The following is a 21,660-nucleotide window of genomic DNA, read 5'->3' as shown; positions in this document are numbered from 1 at the left end:
TGATTTTACGGGAATTAGAAGTTTTCTGTACAGCCAATCCTTTCTTCTAATGGAAATGAGCAAATTTTACCCAGTAGCGCTTTCTGAGGTCCCCTCGTCGAGAAGAGAGCGAAGCAATCCTTACACAAAAATACGTGTTGATGACCTCCCATTTCTCTACAATTACAATTGAATATGAATTCCCTTTGCTTTAGTAACTTCAGATTTCAACAATGTAGGGTTCACTTTGTTGCGACTTTCTCGCTATTCTTTCCAATTCTCCGAGCAACATACACTTCGCGAGGCGGCTCTCTTTTTGCAACCATTGGTACAATATGGACTCGTCTTCGATAAAATACACGGTTATTCTCTACGGCATTCTAGTCCTTGGTTCTGGCATTTTTGGAGGCATCGGGCTCACCGTCAGAGTAGCAATTCGAAGGCGGTCGAGGAAAAAAGCCCATTCAATTGTAGCCGACTTGGAGTCCGGAATGTCTGAATTTGAGTTGCAGCCCAGCAGCTCTATCGACAAAAATCCTGTTGTCATTGATCCAGAAAGTTTCAAACACTGGAGCCCGCTTAGGCGCCAGATTAACAGCACAAAAGGTACTATACCCTTGGATAATATGAGGAAACGTCCCAATCTGAGAATCGCTTTCCCTCCCTCTCGTCAGGTGCAACTCCCAACCAAGGACGAACTGAGCAGCTCATGGAGCACCACTGAGACCCTGACGACACCGAGGCTTGATATCGTTGCCGAGCTGAACTCTCCAGAGGGAAAAATGTACGTCTATCAAATTCCAAAGCTTCTCCAAGTAAGGACCACGATGGAGGAGAATGCTTCGATGGTCCCTATTCAGAAACAGCACGACAAAGGCGGCAGGTCCAAAGTGAAGCTCTCGCTGCTCTTACGCCTTACTTTCCCCGTGCCCAAACGTCACTACTCATGCATTGGCTCTTTGGACGAGGCTATCGGTGAGATCATGAACAATACACATGAAGGTGGGCGGTTCATGCGGACTATGAGTCTTTTCCACTTCGTCACCATTGGCTCCACGGAAAAGACCTACGACAATCCCTACTTCTTCACCAGAAAATTCCACGAAGCTGTCGACTGGTCCTGGGACCCCCAGATGCTAGCTGATGAGCCTACTCTGTTGCAATTATCCATTGTAGACGTGCTAGTGTGTTGGTGCTGGAATCAGTGGTGTTGTGCCAACGGAGTGCAAGCAGGCAGTGATCTTCTCAGAGTGTTGGCCCAAGCCGCAAGCATGTCGCCAGAGGAAACTTACCACTGTGTTGGCCAGGGCGAGGTGATGGCGACCTTGTGCCTGATGTACATTGGGCTTACGCATTTTGCAGCCAAACATCAGAGGCCAGCACTCTTCAAGATCGCCACTGTGATCAAAGCGTGCACCACTACAGCACCGTGCCACATCCATCGTGACATTCTACCTATTTTTGCCCAGGCCGTCTCTACAGCGCCACGAGAGTGCAAAGTGGTGATTTTGTATGAGTGTCTCAACGCACTAGCGAGCTCTCACCTTCAGTGCTGCTTAGAGTACAGAGACCTCGCACCTCCCACTAGCGACATGCTAGCATTGTTGAGACACGGGCTTTGGACACGGCAGCCTGGTGATGTGCGCAACAAGGCCAAAACTTTAGCAGAGATGTTGGCCAAAGAGTTTCCTCAGATCACAGAGTGGTGCGACCAGGAAACGTCTACAGTGGAGTCCCTAGATAACGTGGTGGCCCCAGGCGCCTGGCTGATGTTTAGGCACTAATTGGTGCCTTCCGAAAAGACGAAGGGGACAAAGATCTAAAACTTCAAAGGTTGCAGAACAGCGATTATTTTGCGGTACCCTTCCCGTATCTATTTGGCTAGCAGTATTCCCAATGGCCCTCAAATTGCCTACAGTTTTTAGCGCCTGACGTAAGTTGGGCCCGCATTCAATCGAAGCAGCCTCAAAGTACCGCGGGGTGAGCAGAGGGCCATGAGCAGAGATAGCATAGTGTGGCAGGAACGAAAGAAGTGAAATTGATTTTTTTTTTCGCTTCCCGGATGCCCGTTCCACTGCTTACTGAAACGGGGCCATGGGAGGGAAAATTAACGCTCTGCCCCGCCGGGACGCCCCGGAAACGGCTGTCTCTGAAGACAATCGCTTTCTCATGGGTTCCAGCGTCAGATCGCACCTCGGACACTTTTTTCGCGTGCACGTCCCTCATTCATGTGGTTTTGCAACCATGTGAAACCACCAATGTTGAGCACCATAACATGGCATGAAACAACCGACAGAGAGAAATGGCCAAAACGGGTTGACTTTGTTTCCCAGACATTAATGGTGGATCGAAAATAAAGAATGTCATTGTGAGAGCGGCTAAGCTGGCTAAATGGGGGGTTCTTGCTAGCTACAACACATTCTCTGGCACATGCACTCCTGGACACTGATTATGCGGAGAAGTATATAAGACTTCTGGTACTCTCGCAATTTCAATGCCAGAAATCGCATCTTTTTGATAACCAAACCGTGCAGACTTCTGTAACCTGACCCCCGTTCTTTCATCTTGCAATTATCTGTCGCAATGTCTGGGCTTGAAATCGCATCTGCTGCCATTGTGGGCTCCCAGTTGTTGGATGCTAAGTTGCACGTATCCGAGGATCTTCGCTTGATTAAAAACGTCGTGAGCAAAGCCGTTCCCTATTTTTATTCTGTCTACAGAGGCAAGGCCAGTTACTGGTATCTTTTTGAAAAGGCTGCCTTGAAATATCCCGATAACTTGGCCGTCTCGTTCCCCCGTCCTAGAAAAGATGCTCCTCCGCCAAAGAAAGACGCTGAAGGCTACTTCATCTACGATGACCAGTTCACCATGGAATCTTACACCTACCGTGAGTTGTACGCCATGGTGTTGAGGTTGTCGTACATCTTGAAGAACGACTACGGCGTCACTTCTAAAGACACCATCGGTGTAAACTGCATGAACAAGCCCTTGTTCTTATTATTGTGGTTGGCCTTGTGGAACATTGGTGCTGTGCCTGCTTTCTTGAACTACAATACCAAGGATAAGCCTTTGGTTCACTGTATTAAGATTGCTGATGTGTCTCAGGTGTTCATTGACCCCGACTGTGCTGATCCCATCAAGGACACTGAGCCTTTGATTCACTCAGAGTTGCCAAACGTCAAGTTGCACTACATCAATGAGCCAGAGTTGCTCAAGGTGTTGAGTGACAGAAGCAGACCGAAACATAGAGCTCCAGATAACACCAGAAGACCTGAAGATAAGGACTCCTCGTGTTGTGCCTTAATCTACACTTCTGGTACTACCGGTTTGCCTAAAGCTGGTATCATGTCTTGGAGAAAGGCCTTCATGGCTACCGCTTTCTTTGGCTCTATTATGAAGATTGACAAAAAATCAACAGTCATGACTGCCATGCCTCTATATCACTCCACGGCTGCTATGTTGGGTGTTTGTCCTACTCTTTCTACTGGTGGCTGTGTTGTGGTATGTCAAAAATTCTCTGCCTCCACTTTCTGGACGCAAGCTAGATTGTCCAAAGCCACTCACATTCAATATGTTGGTGAGGTGTGTCGTTACTTGTTGAATTCCAAACCTCACCCTGACCAGGCAAAGCACCAGGTGAAGATTGCGTATGGTAATGGTTTGAGAAGAGATATTTGGAGAGAATTCAAGAGAAGATTCCACATCGAAGGTGTGGGTGAGTTCTATGCATCCACTGAATCTCCAATTGCCACAACTAACATTCAGTATGGTGACTTTGGTGTGGGCGCTTGCCGTAAGTATGGTACTTTGATTAGCACCGTTCTCGGCCTCACTCAAGTTTTGGTAAAGATGGACCCAGATGACGAAAGTGAGATCTGGAGAGACCCTAAGACTGGTTACTGTGTCAAGGCTGATGTCAATACTCCGGGTGAGTTGTTGATGAAGATCATGGATGCCAAGAATGTCGAGGGGTCCTTCCAAGGTTACTACGGTAATAACGAGGCTACCAATAAGAAGGTCATCAGGGATGTCTTTAGAAAGGGCGATGCATGGTTCAGATCTGGCGACTTGTTGAGAATGGATGAGGACAACCTCTTATACTTTGTTGATAGATTGGGTGACACATTTAGATGGCGTTCTGAGAATGTATCTGCCACCGAGGTTGAAAATGAATTGATGGGTTCAGGTGCAATCAAGCAGTCCGTTGTCGTTGGTGTGCGTGTTCCAAATTACGAAGGCAGAGCTGGTTTCGCCGTCATTGACCCTGCTGATGGTCTCACAGATCAGGAAGTATTGCAGAAGATCCATGACCACGTGGTCAAGACATTGCCAAAGTACGCGGTGCCTCAGTTCATTAAGATCAAGGCTGGTGGTATTGCAGCATCTCACAATCACAAGGTTCCAAAGAATCAATTCAAGAACCAGAAGTTGCCCAAGGGTGAGAAAGGAGATGAACTCATCTACTATTTGAACAACAACGGTTACGAAGAATTGACTGAAGAGGCTTGGGCTCATATTATGAGTGGAAAAACCAAGTTATAATTCCCTTTATTTATGAGTAAAACAATACATCCAATAAGTAATTTAGTCGTAATGTTATATTATTTGCTCAAAGATATCTATTTTTCAGAGATGGCAACAACACCTGGCAAGGCCTTACCCTCCAACAATTCCAAGGAGGCACCACCACCAGTGGAAACGTGAGACAACTTGTCAGAAGCGCCGAACTTCTTGGCAACAGTGGCAGTATCACCTCCACCGATGATAACGGTGTTACCAGCGGAAGCAGACTTCACAGCAGCGTCCAACATGGCCTTGGTACCATCAGCAAACTTCTCAAACTCGAAGACACCTGGAGGACCATTCCAGACAATGGTCTTGGCCTTAGCAATGGCGTCAGCAAAGAGTTCTCTAGACTTTGGACCAGCGTCCAAACCCATCCAACCGTCTGGAATACCTTCTTCCTGAGAAGCAACGCCAGTCTTGGCATCCTTGTCGAACTTGTCAGCGGTGATGAAGTCAACGGGCAAGACAATCTCAACGTTGTTCTTCTTGGCCTTAGCAACCAAGTTCTCGACATTCTGAGCACCAGCCTCGTCAAAGAGAGAGTTTCCAATTGGCATCTTGTCCAAGACCTTCTTGAAAGTGAACGCCATACCGCCACCAACAATCAAGATGTTGACCTTGTCCAACAAGTTATCGATCAATTGAATCTTGTCGGAGACCTTAGCACCACCCAAGATGGCCAAGAAAGGTCTGGTTGGGTTCTCTAAGGCCTTAGCGAAGTACTCCAACTCCTTGGCCATCAAGAAACCAGAGGCCTTCTGTGGCAAGTCAAGACCAACCATAGAAGAGTGGGCTCTGTGGGCAGTACCGAAAGCGTCGTTGACGTAGACATCGGCCAAAGCAGTCAAGCCCTTTCTGAATTTTTCAACATCCTCGGCAGAAGCCTTCTCCTTCTTACCGTCAACCTTCTTGGAGCCCTCCTCCTCAATGTGGAAACGCAAGTTCTCCAACAAGAAGATCTGGCCATCCTTGCCGGCATTGACGGCCTCCTCGACCTTTGGACCGACACAGTCATCCAAGAAGGTCACCTTCTCGTTTGGCAAAAGAGACTGCAACTCCTTGGCAACTGGAGCCAACGAGTACTTGTCCACGTGCTCACCGTTTGGTCTGCCCAAATGAGAGGCCAAGATCACGGCTTTTGGTTTCTGCTCCAACACGTACTTGATGGTTGGCAAAGCAGCAACAATTCTCTGGTTGTTGGTGATGGTGGAACCGTCCAATGGGACATTGAAGTCGACTCTGATGAACACTCTCTTGTTGGCGAGGTCGAGGTCTTTGACGGACAATTTCTTAGAAAGGGACATTGTGAAGCGATACAATAATTGAATTGCTGAGGATATTCAACTAAGAAGAATAACCGCTTAGGTTACTTCGCTACCTTATATATGGCTCCAGTGTGCGCACCCTCTCCTGTGTCTCGGAGTTCATCATTCGACAACCTCTGAAGGGGCCCGGTCGATTCCCACCCGTCACCTGAGGGTCCTCCAGCACGAGACGTCATGTGGCACCACCTCGCTAATTTCACTGAGAATCCACAATTTTGGATGCTAATGCACACTACACCATCAATTGACTTTGGTCCTCAACATTTTGTCCATTACTTCTCTATGTCCCTCTCTCTTTTGCAACCTCTGACTGCGCACTGAAAAATCATAGTCTCACGCCTACCGTGGCCCCGGGCTATCATCGGGCCAAAGGAAGCTTCCGGCAAGTGCACGCTTCCAAAGTTACGCAATTATGAGATTCAAATGTGATTGTTTCAGGAATGAATCGCCAGTGGCTTTAAAACAAATCTAAAGCTGAACAGAATGTACCCTGGCAGGTGTCGCTGTCAATTTCATGCGGATGTATGCAATGCTCCTAGAGGGGTCTCTCAAAGTGCGGACAACCCACTTCTGGGAATTCAAACATCACGTTGAGGAAAACATTGATTGAAACTCGAAATGCTCATGTTGCCTTACCTCTAGCTCGACTACCTGGTTGTTGTGTTAAACTTGTCTAAGTCTTTCTTCTCGAACCTTCTAGAATCTCTTCTCTCCTGCACTCGTGGTATAAGATGAAGCTTAGCAACTCTCATTAGATTGACAACTCAAACGATGGAGAAACTTTTGCAGTGGTCCATTGCGTCGCAAAGCGGCGACAAGGAGACCATGGACAAGATCGGCAAGCCCGACCCTGAGATGCTCAGCAAGCTCTTTGGCAATGGTCCCGATGAGCCTACTTTAATGAAGCAGTCCATCGAAGTGGTGGAGAACCCAGAAGCCACAGACGAAGCGAAAGAAACGGCCTTAGAAAACTTCGAGATGCTTGTGGAGAATTTAGATAATGCCAACAACATCGAGAATCTCAAGCTCTGGCCTAGCGTGATTGCCCAGCTCCTGAGCTCCAATCTCAATCTTAGTGTGCTCGCGGCATCGATCATTGGAGTAGCGACACAAAACAATCCAAACTCACAAAAGGCATTCCTTGAAAAAGAGAATGGCTTGGAGATCTTGATTAATTTGGTAAAAGCGGACTCCACTCCACGAGAATTGGCCCTCAAAGCTCTATTTGCATTGTCCTGCTTTGTCAGGAACTACCCTGAGGCAACCGAACGGTTTACAAACTTGGGAGGCTGGGAAGCTCTTCACTTGCAGGGCTCCCATGAAGATCACAAGCTTTTGTTACGTAAGCTCTCATTGACATCAGCACTCTTGTCTACTGGCTTGGACGAAAAGAAGCTTGATCATTTTAAAAACTCCCGATTTGTCGACAACTTGATCTCCACTTTTGACTCACAAAATGTTGGATGCATTGACAAAGCACTTAATATCATTTCTCAGCTTCAGAGTCTTCAGTATAAGTTCACGAGTGACGAAATCAAGAGATTAGTAAGCCAGCTTGAATCTGTCAGTCATCTCAAGGACAAATTTAATGAAGAGGATTACCACACGGCCACGATCATTGCTTCTCAGTAAATTTCTCGTCCATACCTATTAATGGGTTCTCCTGTCGTAGGTCGAACCCGCTTTATTGCTATACACATCGTAATCGGTCATTTCAATACACTTTTTTTTCACGTTATGATTTGTGAAGGATCTGTAGCGGTGAACGTTCGTCGCATTGCTGCATTTGATGTAGGCGGTAAGATATTCTTCCCATTCACCGTACCCAAGGTTTCGTTTTCGAGATATTTTCTGTAGATTGCGATTGGGGATGTGTAAAACTCATAGAGCTTCTCGGCTCTCGGCTGGGTCATGAGATTGAATTTCTTGAGCATTTCTATGAATGTAGACTTTTTATCCGAGCCCAGGCGGACAGTGCCTATGTTCGCAAGAGAGGGATTTCGCTGAAATTTGTCGTAGAGAGAAGACCCAATGGTGTATGTGAATGAATGAAGCCAGTCAATAGCTTCATGTGTAGTCCTTACACTGAATATATTGACACCAAGATCAACTCCTGCCTTCTGAATGCATCTTTGGGCATCAGAAGCCTTTATTCTTACTTCTTCATGCTTGCGTTTCTTGGAGACTTGCTCATTCATTTTCTTCAACATTTCAACACGATACACCCGATCCTCGATTCCCTGTAGTTTTCTTATGTATTCTCTGAGTCCAATGACCATAATCATAACATGATTGTCGAGCCTCGAGTTGGCATCTTGTAATAACCTAATGGCATGCTCGTAATCCTCTTGTAGTTTATCATTCTGAATTTTTTCTACTAGGTCTTCTGCCTCATAGTAAAGAACCGAAAACCTTTCGGAAATCTCTTTTGGATGACAAGGCTCGAAGATGTCATCCTGTGAGTTGTACACTGCCTTGACCTTTCGTTTCCATGAGATGAGTGGAATTGTTGCCGGATTTTGGTAATGCAGCGTGCCCTCAAATACATTTTTAAAGTATTCTGTTTCAAACATCTTTTGAAGACATTTGGGGATCTCAAGAATCATCTCCTTGAAAATGTCTTCTTTCTTCCTGGTTACCTTGTTTACTTCATTCCACTCCTTTTTCGAGAACGCCTGGCTGCTCTGTGTCCTAGGTTCAGATGCAGAGAATGGTAATTGACTTGCTGTTTTGGTGAACACTTGACTACTTTTTGGTGAGCTGCTTATGGGATCAGATAGGTCTGTTTCGATGGTGATTGGCGGTAGGGCTGACTCAGCGACTTTTAAAGGCAGCTTAATTTTGAATTCCGGCGAATTCACTTTCTCAAAAGTACTAGCATCTAGCTGTTTCTTATTGCGTAGAGGTTTCTTTGGAGCAGGCATGCTCAGAAACTCCATGCTGTCATCATCAGAGCTGCTTAGCCAATTCTCAATATCTAAAATACTGCCGGATTCTTTCAATGAGGCGGGCTCAAGTGGTTTGTCTAATTCAAAGTCTGGTCCTCGTGGGGAGCTTGGCGGAAGTGGCTTCCCTAAAGTTGAGTTGTTTGTGTAAATTATGGGGTCGGAATCATCGGAAAGTCTGTGATTAGTAAATAACATCGTAAATCGTATATCGTTCGAAACGTACACAATAATGTCATCTTTTTTGCTCCGTTGCTCTTGGAACGATACATCTTCACTGTTGATTTCAATGACTTCCATTAGCGGATGCGTACTTAAACATGATCTGGTAGACGCGCAGTGGTAAACACCGCGCTAGTAAACGTAGGACAGATATTGATATTAGTAAAATCAATGAGCAACTGGAGAATAATCCAAGAATGTTGAAATCCGGGTTCTCTTTTCAAAAAAAAAAAAAAAAAAATACTGTGAGTATCTAGTTTCATTCTTTTTAATTCTTTAAAATCAACCTAAAATTTTTCAAAAGAGTAGTATGTCTTTGGCCTTTCCCCGTATTAGCCGAATAGCGTCGAAATGTTCTAAAACTCCACTTACGAGTATAGCAAAAAAAAAAAAAAAAAATGAAGTAAAAATAGAAATTATGTCAAATGATGAACATTCGAACTTCTTTGATAAGATTTGGTTGTTTTAATAACTCTTACATCCTTTTCGCTAAGAAGATCGCTCTTAGCGCACGCCTCGTGCTGCCTGATCTTCCAAGTTGATTTGCAGCCTATTTGGACTAAACCCTGCACCCGTGCACCATGATACTTCAGTACAACTGGCTGGACAGTGAGCTCCACTCTTTCAAGCACGAGTAGGTCTTTGTACAATTCAACATGGCAAATCGTCGTCGTGCCGTGAGCATGGCCTTCAATGGCATGGTGTCAGAAGATGAAGAGCGAAAAACAAAAAAATCGCTCGCTGACGTCAAAACCCTTTACAAAGATATCCGGTATGACTGGTCTCAATTGACGACAGGTGACACCACTCCAATAGAATTGGCAATTGCGTTTCTTGACGACACGTCTGTTGGTCTAGCTCACAGAAAGGCGGAGTTCGATGAATTATGCGAGATCACTAGTGATACACTCAGGAAAGCTGTTGTGGAGAACCACGAGATCTTCAATAACTCTGTGGGGCTGTATCATATGCTCATGTCTATTGCAAAGGAGTCTCAGGAAGATTCTGCGCAGATAAAGGAGCTCATAGAGAGCAGTACTCGTGACATGAAAGACAGAATGGGGATCCTCAAGGAGCTAGATAGCAGCTCAGAGAAGTATTCAGAGATGCTCGAGATCCTCGACGCTATCGAGCTCTTACATGGTATTCCTGATACAGTGGACAAGCTCTCCGCTGACAAGGAATTACACAAAGTGTATGATACGATATCTGAGGGCTACAAAATTGCAGCCAAGTTCAATCTATGGCAATTACCTGCCTTGTCGGGTATTCAGAGCTACCTAGATAATCAATCCAATAGTCTTTACGATATGATAGTTGACGAATTGAGAAATGAGATCTACTTGAAGAGCTCAAACATCTTCAATCAGGACAAGGACTCGTGGATCGATCACCTCTCGTCGAATAACCCACAAATTGCCTCCTTTAAGACACTAGTGCAACAGCTGAACAATTTAGAGCTGTACATTTATAACTCTGCGAATTTGGATATCGGAGAGATTGCACGTTGTTTCACAGAAACAACAGCTTCATTCATTGAACGTCAGCTTCCTAGAATTCACGCTCATTACTCCAAATCTGAGAATTCCAAAGCCGACTACGCATTGATCCTAGAATATGCATCAAACCCTTTTTCCGAGCAGTATTACTATCTTTACATGTTATTGAGAACAGCCTCTAAACTCAATAGGCTACATTCAGTCTTGGACATTTTATTATCATCGGTACAGGTTGAGTTGCATGATTTGATCAACCGCACTACGCAAGAATGCAAGCAAAGAAACTTGACACAATTATCTCGACTTGCGAAAGCTATGAAGTTCGAGCTAGGTGCTGGCACAGACACCATCAGTGGGCAAACCTTTAATGATGCAGCTGTCCCTATTTTACAAGATTTCTTCAGCACTATCCTCACAAAGGCCATTTTAGTTCTTCTGAAGCACAGGGTCGTATGTGATATAGTGAAACTAATTGAAGGTAGCCATAATGCGTCTAGTGGGCGTGATTCAAATATAGGGCCGCCAACTCCAACTTACGACTTCAAGACCATATGGAACTTGCTTAAAAAGGAAATTGAAACACTTATTGTGAGCTACATCCATGAAGACAACACTGCTGAAAAATCCAAGCACCTGAAGGATCATGGCTCATCGACTAGTAAGTTACACCAAGTCCTTGCTAATAAAAAACTATTCCTGTTTGATAATGTATCTGACGGGAGTACCAGCAGAACAATGGAAGATATGTCCTTGGTTCTCAACGAGATGTTCCCAGGTTTCAGCCCGAGCTCTGCAAAAGGTTCTTCGCAAGCTTCCACAGCAGAATTGTCACCGTACATTACGCACGAACAGTTCAATATATTGGCCGAGGACCTTGTGCCCAAAAATATTTTCAATACGAGGGTTATCCTTGAGTTCTTCCTTATATTCACGGCAGCCTCTCATGAAATGCTAAATGATTTTGGCAAAATAAAAGAGTCAACCTCGTTAGCCAACCAATTTTTTAAAAATTTCATGAAGAACTCATTTCACAAGAAGCTCCAGAATGAACTCGAAAGGAGTTTCGAAAGATGCATGACAAGTGAATATGAACGACGTATAGCGGCAGACGGCTCACAGTTCGGTTTTAAATTCTCACAACAGACAATTACATTAAGCGAGGAAGAAGTGGAATCTCAAGCAATGACAAGCTATTCACGTCAAGCGTCTTCCCTGAACAGGATTTACATGAATGCAAGCAATTTTAGGAGGTTATTCATTCACACATGTCATTCGCTTAACACGTCTTTCACATACCGAGAAGATATTAGCAATCTAGCATTGAATCTACTCAGGAAGTTCGCAAAGGCGTATAATGAATATTTTAAGGAATTGATGTCATCAGGTGTCGGACACGATATAACTGAATTGGGAATTGGAATTGGAGAGCGAGAGATCCATATTCTGCCAATTAATCGATGGCTCAACAATCCAGCTCTTCTCGAGATGAGTGGAGGTATACTTCAACACCATGACAATCTCAAGGATTGTGCTCCTTTGATAGACAAAGAGATTGAATTGATGCTCCACAAGTCACAACAGAACTACGATATTTTTGACGTCACGAAGGATGATTTACTTGACGATGAATGGTTTAATCAGGTCTGCTATTTACTACTCACAGCATCATGGATCCTACAGTGGTTACCAGATATGAGAAAAGAGTCCAACTATTCAATTAACGAGGGAGCGAACCTGAAGGCTAGAATATCGGATGTTGATGAAATGAGATTTGAATGGTCCATCCTAGAGAATGGTAGACCCACATTTGCTGGCACTGAGAGGACACAGAACGTCTATTTGACTCTCAATCTGTTGAAGATTGGAGAATTTGACGATGTCATACAAACCTTCGAGAGCATAAGAGATCAGAGCTTGATTGCTTTGAGGTATGATCTTCGACTCAAGGCATTGCATTACATTGGTAAATCTTACGGCGAAAGTTTTGTTTATGGTACCGAGCCGGCAGATTGCGATCAATTCATTGGCCAATACAATCGTGAAGTTTACTCGATTGGAACAAAGATAGGCGAAATATTAACATCCGCAGAGAACGATTGTGCTTTCGTTGGCTTGCCTACTTTCTTGACGAGAGCATTTTTGCAAGGAAGCGAACGCGTTAAGATTGCCAACGCTCCTGGAATTAAACGGATTGTTTTAAATATCTCCACGATACAACAAATGCTTCGAAGTGTGATGAGGCAGGTGGACCATGTCGACTTTGACAAGGCATCCAAATATTTTGACCTTTTCACTAAAAAAGATCAAGAGTTGCTCAAAGAAATTTCACAAAACAAACAACTTTTCACTCGTGAGGAGATGCTTAATTTGCTTCGCTTGATATACAGCGATAAGCTTCAACCGAGCGAAATGAGTTCCTTCCATCAAAGTAAATTCAAGGAGCTTTCTAAAAAAATCGCAGATATTTATGCATGAGCAAGAAATAAAAGTCGAATTAAATCATTAAACTATTCACATATTATTTTTAGTGGTGGCCAGCAAAGTTGTTGGCGCCGGGCAGAATCTCGAGCTTATTGCTCAACTTCTCGAAGAAAACACGACCGAAGGTGTTACCCAAGATTACTGAAAAGAAGTAAACAAGACTGAAAGTCATGGCAACCAACATTAAGGCGTAACCGAACATTTCGGAAATGAACACTAGAATAATTCTGATGCAGTCTCTAATCAAATAAGTAAAGAAAGAGTGGCTCACAGGCGTCTCTTGACGCTCAAGTGACTCCAGAACTTTACCAGAGCCAGCTTCCTCGTCGTCGCAAGCACACTCATCGATAATGGTAGTTTGGCGGTTGTAGATTGGGTTGTGCCAAACTTTCACTTCCAAGTAGTTCTTGAGAAACTCACAACCTTTCCCGAGGAAACCCACCACAAAAAAAAGTAAGAATATTCCGAAAGCCTGGCCACCGTTATTGGCCTTGAGATTTTTGAACAAAACTGGGTAATCACGGTAGGTGGTGGTCAACCACATGTTCATGCCCATCATGCTGTGGTCCATCCCACCCATGTCCATACCCCCCATATCGCTGCTGTTGCCCATGGAGCCATGGCCCACTGAACCATGGTCCATGGAGCTGTGGTCCATAGACATGTGGTTCATACCACTCATGTGGGCGTGATCCATAGTAGAGTGAGCCATCGCCATCGAGGTGGTAGCGCTGCCCATATCCATCGACATTGAGCTCATATCCATTTTCACTGGTTTAGAGAAGATTCCTGGAATAGTTTTAAGGGTTTCTAGCCCGCATTATATACTTTTCATCATTGACCGGGGGTGATCGGTATTGAGCATTTATGTGTGCCTGTTTGGGAAGAACTTCTTGCTCGCCTGCACTGTCTACATGAGGCTATTGATGCACTTGTCAAGAGCCGAGCCGTTCCACGTCGATTGATATGACAGAGTACAAAAGAAAGGAGGACAAAATTAAACAGCGCAAAAAGCATTTTACTTTTCAAGCTATTTGTAAGTTAGCTGTCATGTCCCAATTGTCCCCAGTCAATTTTCTGACTTTTAAGGTGGCCTTCAATAGATGGAATGGCACAAAAGGTAAATGAATTCATGGCGTGGACTTGCACGAATACCACGACTGATTTCGAACCAAAATTTGCTCAAGAGGCTCTTTAAAGCGTTGTGAAGGACACAAAGTTATTTTATATTGGCTGCGAAATTAGCTCAATGGCTGGCTTTTCCGTTAGCTTTCGTGGGCCGATGACGAGCACATGTATTTGCTGCAAAATTTTCAAATTCTCTTTAGCATTTCAGGAAACCTTATTGACTGCCTTCACGAGTACGGCGCCTCGAACTCTACACTTGAGTTGGCAACTTCTGTCTTCCACCTTGGTGAGCTGCGAGGCGACCGCACTGCACGAGCGAGTTACGAGCTCGTGTTTGTCAAGAACAGGATGCTACAAGATTTGCATGAATTGACAAGCTTGAAACGCCAAGCTTTTTGCAAGGCATGATTTTGTAGCATTAGATACCCATTTGAGTGGTATTCTAGAGCAAATAAGCCCATAAAACGTTTCGCACGTGACTTACAATCACGTGCGAATAGAGTCAATACTCAAGCACTGGCAATGTTCGACCGGTTCAGATCATGCTCGTGCCGCCTGACAACTTTGGGCTAGTGGAGCCCGGGGTATACCGTTGTCTGAAGCTTGAAGCTGACCATATGCCCTTTCTAGCTACTTTACAACTAAAGTCAATCGTCCTTCTCGATGCAGCGAAGCCACCAAGGAACTTGAAGGCATATCTAGAAGAAAACGAGGTGAGGCTATTTCGCTTAGGCGGACTTAAGTTCTCGAGCCACGGAAATTTTAACAAAGAGAACGAAAAGCCTGGAAGCTCGCAACTGTCAGTCAGTCATGGGGATATAGAAGTGATCGATCTCGATAGGGGAAGCAATAGTGAGAACAACAAGGAAACCAATTCATGGATGCTAATAGAGCCTGGTCTCATTGAAAGTGCTCTTGAAATCATGTTGAACAAAACACGTCACAATGTTCTATTCGTTGATCTGTCGCTGACATTAGTTGGTATTCTTCGACGGATTCAAAAGTGGAACTTCAGTTCGATCGTCAATGAGTACCGTATCTACACGGGCAATTCGAGCAAAAACAATTACAATGCCGAAAATTTCTTGGAACTTATAGAGATAGAGATGATTCCATACGAGGTTGATCAATGGTTGAGGAGCAAAAGAGAAAAGGGCCTGGAATTTGAAGGAAGGACCCTTTCAATATCATCGGCGGGCAGCCAACGTCGCCTGAAACCTTCGCTTGACGAGGGAAATCTAACAAACGATGATGATAATACATCCGTCGATGACTATGAAGATGACATGGATGATGACCTTTTGCTGGCATCCCCCCAAATTCCTGCAAATTTACTCAAACTTGTGGAACAAAGGAAGCAAGATGATCAAGGTTCCGCACCACAAACCCCACCTGAGCATAGAATATCCAGTTTACTGCTTGAAAAGGGACTCCCCACGAGTGCTAATAGTCGACACAATAGCATCAGCGGCGATGGCATAAACTTGGCGGCACATCGACGGAAACTGTCCATGGACGCAAGGTTTACTCGTCCTGCAAACATAAGATTTCGAAAACCAAGCTTTTCGGAATTGCAGAGGTCACCAGGGCGCAAGCCGTCCTTTGAAACTAGTCTTCGGCACTATCGAATTGAAAGAGAAAGATCAGGCGGAATAGAGGAACTTGCATTGACAAAAGAAATTTACGGATTTCAATACTACAAACCAAGAGCAACAGCTCTGTCTTCCTTCGTTGAACCCATCAAAATACACTTGCCACCCGAGCATAAACTTCCTGATTGGTTCATTCAAGGAAGGGACTTTTGGGAGAGCCTTTACAAAGATCTTAACCCGGAAAGCTAGGTTAAATGGTTCATCGATCCTTTTAGTTCATTAAGTAACATACTTTCTCCGTTCATGGAGTCAACTTCTCTAATAACCGAAAGCATATATTAAAGGGATTAATATCACTTTACTTGGACAGCGTCCCCTCCAATTAGGCAACAGGCTTATACTTGTCCTCGTAGAAACATGCCAATTAATAATCGGCAATCCTATATAAACCGAGGGGAAGCGATGTGATTGAATAAAAAATAAGAATTGAAAGAGTGATCGTGTAATCGTGAGGCCTCTTCGAGTTCATCAGTCCAGGTTCTCCTCCTTTATGAAAAGCGCAAAATTATCTTCTTCAAGATTATCCGTGGCATGTAAAGCTTTTTGATCAACTTCGATGTCTGTTTGTAGCTTCTGGCATCGCTTGCCTTTGTCTGTATTGAGCACATGCTCCTCAAGCCAATCATTTCCAAGAAACCTTTGACCGCAGGAGTTGCACAGACCATAGACAAGCAATTTCTCCTTCAAGTTCGGGGCTAAACGAATCTTTGGATCATCGAAAGTGAAGTGCACATTGAGCAAATGTTTCTTGTAGTCGTAAGGTCTGTTGAACTTTCCTGATTTGTGTGAGCAGGTATTTCTGGGGAACACGCACTGGAAACGACCGACTTCATTGTGGATACGTGCATGTCTAGTGAAATCTCTACTGATATGCTTTTCACATATTGGACAGATCACAACTCTTGAAGACTTCTTCTTCTTTTTGACCTCTGACTTGATAACTGGAGGCACAGCACTCTGCGCAGATTGTGATCGTTCCAAAATGGGACGACTGACGAAAAGACTTCGCGGCTTAGGTGATGCGTCTGCTTTGAACAGCTGGTAATGATCTTGATTACCATATTGCATAGTAGAGTTATACCCAGTGTGACGCATGGCGTTGGGCACATCCAGTTGATTAACAGCTCTAGGAGGGTACGACACCTGCTCAGAACCAAGGTTTCGGAGCTGAGATTGAGGAGCGTGTGATTGTAATTGTGAATGTGAGTGTTGGTTTAAATGAAGATTCGAATGACTATGACGTTGAGCGTGCTGAAGATACTCGCCAACAACAGGAACATGTCCTCCACTGTCAAACAGTGTGTGACTAGGGTGCTGATGAGAAAAACCCAGTTCGTCAAATTGATTCTCGAAATTCGTTACACTCAGGCTGAAGTCGTCGAATGACTCCTGAATTGGCACAAAGCTATCAAAGGGTATTGCAGCAAATTCATCGAAGTCAGTACTATTGTCATCACTCTTTGTGACACTGGACCGCTCCGCGTCTCTTGGAAGCGAAAGATAACCAGATGGCATTCCGGTATCAAGAGCATTGAAACTGGCATCCTTATCGCTTACGGGAACTTCGAAGGCTCCAAAATAGCCCAACTCATTGGTAGCTGGAGGATTCATGAGCGGAGTGACATTCTCCTGACCGCTGTCCCATTCACCGCCGTTTCGATGAAAGTACACATCAGGGTCTGAGATTTTCATGTTTTGATAGGTGAGGTCGAGGTTAGATTCAGAACCGATGGAGCCAACAGCTCCAAGTCCGATGTGCGTAGGCTGTTGGAAATGAGAGACTGGATTTGAAGGTTGTAGGTTATCGAGGGGAATACGGAAGCCGGGGTTATTTTTGCGTTTTGCGGGCGATTTGGACTTCAGTTGTTCATTGTCTTGATTGTTTGACTCCGAGGAATAGCTTAGAACAGCAGGAGACGATTCATCACCATCAGCAATTTTTCCATCATGAGTGATGGAGTTCGATAGACGCGATTTGTGACGAATTCTTTTGTCAGAAGAAATCCTTTGCCTGGCATTTAGATGGCCACGATTCTTCTGGACGACTGGGGAATGTGGTTTCCATAGATTGATGTGAGGAGGCTGGTGTGGAGGAGGAGCATACTGTGAGCCAGCACCTGTATGCTCATGTTGATGTGACGGACGGTTCTTTTCCACGCCGGCGGCCGATTGACTAGGTAGCTGGAAACTAAAGTAGTCATCACCTGTTGACGGCACCGCTGGCGCGGAAATTGGTCCCGACTGAAAATGCAGCAAGTCCAACGAGTTCTGACGAAGAAAATCGCCGTGTTTCAGGTCCATTGCAGGGAGCGGTTGAAAATGGGGAATATGGGCCTGTTTGACTTGAGACATGGGTTTAAAAGAAGTGAACAAAGAATATGAAGGAAGCCTCGAAGATAGCTAGTTAGGTTACCCTTGCACTATTCAGTACCAGAAGCTTCGAGATGTGCTGAACTCACCACCGTAATAAGAAATGATCGAAAGTGGAAGATTTGTCTGCGGAAAGAAAAATATGCAGCTCGAGATTGCACAGCACAGGCGGAGTCGAGGGAATACGACAGGCGTTTTAGGGCAGGTTTGGTCACTTGATCCTCGGCGGCTTTAGCAGGGGGACCTGTATCGACCAAAAAAGAAGATGAGTTGCTTTCCACGAATTTCGTCCTCTGTGAGGAAAACTCGGTGATACCAGAGTGCGCTCTGGTCACGTGGCTGCAGCCAGGCAACATAGCCAAGAGGAATGGAATGCAAAGTCGGAACCCCCGACCTGGAGGGAATCGAAAGCAAAAGTTAAAAAGTTAAAATCACCAATATCTCGTTTCTTTGCGCAGGCGACTTACACCTCGGATAAACTCAATCGCACCTTTTGGAAGAGGCGTTCAAGTTTACGGGCACGCATGCATGGAACCTGGGCCTAAGTTAGCCTCCATTACAGATAGTGCCCGGTTAGGTAAGGCCAGCGTCAGCGAGATATAAGAAGTGCCATCGTCGATGAGAGGATGAGGAAAATCAGAATAGTCAAAAAGCGCTTCCAATGTGTTTCATCACAGAATTTTAGAAAGTGAACTCACCAGTGTTGGTGTGATTCCACGATCTCAGATAGCAGCGGGCATTTTTGTGCCTCACAGTTCAATCTTGATCTTTCGCAAATTCTTGCTTCAAGAGTGCGCAAGGGTTCAGGCATGCCCGATGGTAGGAGGCGAGAAAAAAAAAAAAAAGCGACATTTTAATTTGATTTCTAGCGCTAGACCGCGCATTCGCGAGTGGGGATTCTGGCTGGGCCCAGAGCCGGACACCAGCACCCGAGAGGCACAAGGTGTTAAAAACGTATAGTTGAGGGGAAAAATTCAAGGGAAAACTGAACGAAAGTGGATCTTAACATTTCACACAGGACCAATCAAGGCAATATCGTTCCTTATTGAAGCCGACAATTGTTCAGTGCTAGTGCAACTGACGATGTGGAGTGAGTGATAAATACGCTGCTAGTTGGTACTTTTGACTGAATTTAACAATTGGCTGTCTTTTCTGTGAGGCATTGAAAAAGTGGATATTAGTACGTTGCTGGTGACGTCAAGGTGGCCCCACAAAGTAGGTTGGGCGTATTACCGAACCCAGGTCTTTAGAAAAAAAAATAAAAGACCGCCTTCTTCTATATCCCCCTTTTCATGTTTGTGGCCCTGTGCCCTCCGCTCTTAGCGGTGCACTCATCTGAAGGTCCTTCACGTCTGCATCCGTTGGCCAGGCCGAAAAAGTACCTACGCATCACGGCGCCTCACTGGAAGACGTACAAAAAGCAAATATCATACGATCAAGCGTGTCCTGTGAAAGCGCCTCGAAGCACAGTTACGGTGCATGCAATAAGCAGAAAGACGAAGATTTTACGAAGGATACTCGCTGGGGACTAGAATTGCAAGGGTCCTACAAAGCAACTGTTCACTCGGTTTAGTGCTGTGTTGCGACTGTACGTCAGCCCTCCCTGTCTAGTGTGGCATCACTACGCACCAACTAACGCACTCCCTAACCCGTCGTCTTTGCCACTTCTGCTTTTTAACTACTCGTGTCACCCAACACACATCCTCAAATATTTCAACAAGCAATTCTTTATAATGTCAGCATTAATCTTTGGTGCAACCGGCCTCTGCGGAAATGAAATCCTCAAAACTTCAGTTGCTCTGGCAAAGTTCAGTAACATCACCACGGTGACTCGTCGTGATTTCGACTTCGTCTCGGACAAACTCAACAAAATAGTCGAGGCAGACCCCGCCAAATATAAAGACATCATTTCCTCTGCCAAGGCCTCGGTGCTTTTCTCTGCGTTGGCCACCACAAGAGCGGCAGCTGGCTCTGCCAAAAGATTTGTGGAGATCGATCATGACCTCAACTTGGAAATCGCCAAGGCAGCTAAAGAGGCTGGCGTCAAGACTTTTGTTCTCGTATCTTCTGTCGGCGCAAATAGCCTGTCCCCTTTGTTGTATCTCAAGACAAAGGGCCGCTTGGAGGATGATGTAATTGCTCTCAAGTTCCCCCACACCATCATTTTGCGTCCTGGGCCCTTGTTGGGAGAGCGTGAGAAGCCTAAGGGCTTTCTCAATGACTTGTCTGCGGGAACGTTGAAGTTTTTCCACAACACCTTCATCGGCAACAACCTATTTTATCCTATCTACGGCAGTGAGGTCGGTAAAGTAGCCGTTCATTTGGCTGAGGAATCTCTCGAGCAGTCCTCAGAGGAGCCTGCGGAGGAACCAAAGGTCAAAGTTGTGGGAGGAAAGGAGCTTATTACTCTTTTCAAGTCCCTAAAGTAGTCTGCTGCCTGATTTACTAATGATACTATGTTTTCAGTTTTATATCTTGTTAACGATGATCCTCGATACTTCTATTGACTAAATATTATATTCATGCAGCTGTTCATGGTTTCGTAGAGCAGGACATTTTTTGTTTTCGTCTTTGGTCAAGATATGTTCACTCAACCAGTCTCCCGACAAAAATCTCTGTCCACACTGACAGGTACCCCATTGTGTGAGTTTCTCTCGTAGATTATGCTCCTTGCGTGCTGATATATCGTCGTAAATAAAATGGTTGTTGAGAAGATGCTTCTTGAAGTCGTACCGTCTATTAAACAGCCCCGATCTATGTTGGCAGCTGCTTCTAGGGAAAACACATTTGAAACGCTTTTCTTTTTGATGGGTCCACATGTGTCTTGTCATGTCTCTTAGGATTTTTTTACCGCAAACTAAGCACTTGGAAGGGTCGACGAAAGTCGTCTCAACCATCGGAAGCGGAATGTTGGCTTCTGAGTTCACCATAGTGGTCATATCTGGGTAGGACATCAGTCCAAAATTGTTGGGTACTTTTAAAGGGTTTGATGTGGATGGTTCTTGAAAGCTTGACTCGCTTCCTACAAGTTGTTCTGGCGAAGCTCCTTCCGACAGTTCATCTGAGGCATTTTCAGAGCGTAGGCCAGGATGATAAGAATAAGGCTGTCTAAATTGACTATGCTGAGTACGTGGGTCATTCATCACCAGACTCTCCGAAATAACCCTTGTAAGAGGCGCCTCATGGACCACCGACTCGTATGCACCAGCATAGGCTCTATCGCCGTACGAGAATTGCGCAGTTGGACTATGAGTTAAGTCTTGATGCTGTTGATTTCTAAAAGAGTATTAAGGGAGCCCATAGGAGACCGTCGAGGTGAATTCTTCCCGATGGCCGAAATGCAGCGAAGTTTGTTCATCCAGAGGATGTTGGCTCTCAAATTGCAGAGTCAGTAGGCCATGATTATAAGCTTGATAGTAAGACGTCATATTCGCTGTTTCTGAAGCAGATTGCCTGTAATCTGAGAAGTACTGCTCGGATGACCAGTCAGCAG

General features: G+C 44.9%; 10 protein-coding genes across 10 annotated transcripts; 6 read left to right on the top strand and 4 right to left on the bottom strand. All coding sequences in view use genetic code 12, as the record gives it.

Annotated features, from left to right (window-relative positions):
• Positions 1 to 314: 314 nt before the first annotated feature.
• CJI96_0000320 (uncharacterized protein) lies at positions 315 to 1,763 on the top strand (the record flags this gene model as incomplete). Its single annotated transcript, XM_029034545.2, has 1 exon — positions 315 to 1,763. One exon carries the CDS (start codon positions 315 to 317, stop codon positions 1,761 to 1,763), a length of 1,449 nt encoding a protein of 482 aa, XP_028889787.2.
• Positions 1,764 to 2,562: 799 nt separating this feature from the next.
• On the top strand, positions 2,563 to 4,521 carry FAT1 (long-chain fatty acid transporter FAT1; the record flags this gene model as incomplete). The annotated part of the gene is made up of 1 exon (XM_029034544.2): positions 2,563 to 4,521. The coding sequence occupies one exon, from the start codon at positions 2,563 to 2,565 to the stop codon at positions 4,519 to 4,521; it is 1,959 nt and encodes a 652-aa protein (XP_028889786.2).
• A 77-nt stretch (positions 4,522 to 4,598) lies between these two features.
• PGK1 (phosphoglycerate kinase) lies at positions 4,599 to 5,849 on the bottom strand (the record flags this gene model as incomplete). The annotated part of the gene is made up of 1 exon (XM_029034543.2): positions 4,599 to 5,849. The coding sequence occupies one exon, from the start codon at positions 5,847 to 5,849 to the stop codon at positions 4,599 to 4,601; it is 1,251 nt and encodes a 416-aa protein (XP_028889785.2).
• Positions 5,850 to 6,641: 792 nt separating this feature from the next.
• Positions 6,642 to 7,502, top strand: CJI96_0000317 (Hsp70 nucleotide exchange factor FES1; the record flags this gene model as incomplete). Its single annotated transcript, XM_029034542.1, has 1 exon — positions 6,642 to 7,502. One exon carries the CDS (start codon positions 6,642 to 6,644, stop codon positions 7,500 to 7,502), a length of 861 nt encoding a protein of 286 aa, XP_028889784.1.
• A 98-nt stretch (positions 7,503 to 7,600) lies between these two features.
• On the bottom strand, positions 7,601 to 9,115 carry CJI96_0000316 (uncharacterized protein; the record flags this gene model as incomplete). Its single annotated transcript, XM_029034541.2, has 2 exons — positions 7,601 to 8,993; positions 9,042 to 9,115. 2 exons carry the CDS (start codon positions 9,113 to 9,115, stop codon positions 7,601 to 7,603), a joined length of 1,467 nt encoding a protein of 488 aa, XP_028889783.2.
• A 578-nt stretch (positions 9,116 to 9,693) lies between these two features.
• SEC8 (exocyst subunit SEC8) lies at positions 9,694 to 13,011 on the top strand (the record flags this gene model as incomplete). Its single annotated transcript, XM_029034540.2, has 1 exon — positions 9,694 to 13,011. The coding sequence occupies one exon, from the start codon at positions 9,694 to 9,696 to the stop codon at positions 13,009 to 13,011; it is 3,318 nt and encodes a 1,105-aa protein (XP_028889782.2).
• Positions 13,012 to 13,060: 49 nt separating this feature from the next.
• Positions 13,061 to 13,783, bottom strand: CTR1 (high-affinity Cu transporter CTR1; the record flags this gene model as incomplete). The annotated part of the gene is made up of 1 exon (XM_029034539.2): positions 13,061 to 13,783. One exon carries the CDS (start codon positions 13,781 to 13,783, stop codon positions 13,061 to 13,063), a length of 723 nt encoding a protein of 240 aa, XP_028889781.2.
• Positions 13,784 to 14,687: 904 nt separating this feature from the next.
• CJI96_0000313 (uncharacterized protein) lies at positions 14,688 to 15,986 on the top strand (the record flags this gene model as incomplete). Its single annotated transcript, XM_029034538.2, has 1 exon — positions 14,688 to 15,986. The coding sequence occupies one exon, from the start codon at positions 14,688 to 14,690 to the stop codon at positions 15,984 to 15,986; it is 1,299 nt and encodes a 432-aa protein (XP_028889780.2).
• Positions 15,987 to 16,265: 279 nt separating this feature from the next.
• On the bottom strand, positions 16,266 to 18,098 carry CJI96_0000312 (uncharacterized protein; the record flags this gene model as incomplete). The annotated part of the gene is made up of 1 exon (XM_029034537.2): positions 16,266 to 18,098. One exon carries the CDS (start codon positions 18,096 to 18,098, stop codon positions 16,266 to 16,268), a length of 1,833 nt encoding a protein of 610 aa, XP_028889779.2.
• Positions 18,099 to 19,900: 1,802 nt separating this feature from the next.
• Positions 19,901 to 20,596, top strand: CJI96_0000311 (uncharacterized protein; the record flags this gene model as incomplete). The annotated part of the gene is made up of 1 exon (XM_029034536.2): positions 19,901 to 20,596. The coding sequence occupies one exon, from the start codon at positions 19,901 to 19,903 to the stop codon at positions 20,594 to 20,596; it is 696 nt and encodes a 231-aa protein (XP_028889778.2).
• Positions 20,597 to 21,660: the final 1,064 nt, after the last annotated feature.

Source organism: Candidozyma auris, chromosome 1 (assembly GCF_003013715.1).
Source record: "Candidozyma auris chromosome 1, complete sequence".
NCBI classification, from domain to species: domain Eukaryota; kingdom Fungi; phylum Ascomycota; class Pichiomycetes; order Serinales; family Metschnikowiaceae; genus Candidozyma; species Candidozyma auris.
Note: the sequence above shows the minus strand (reverse complement) of the source record. Positions and strands in the feature narration are given on the sequence as shown.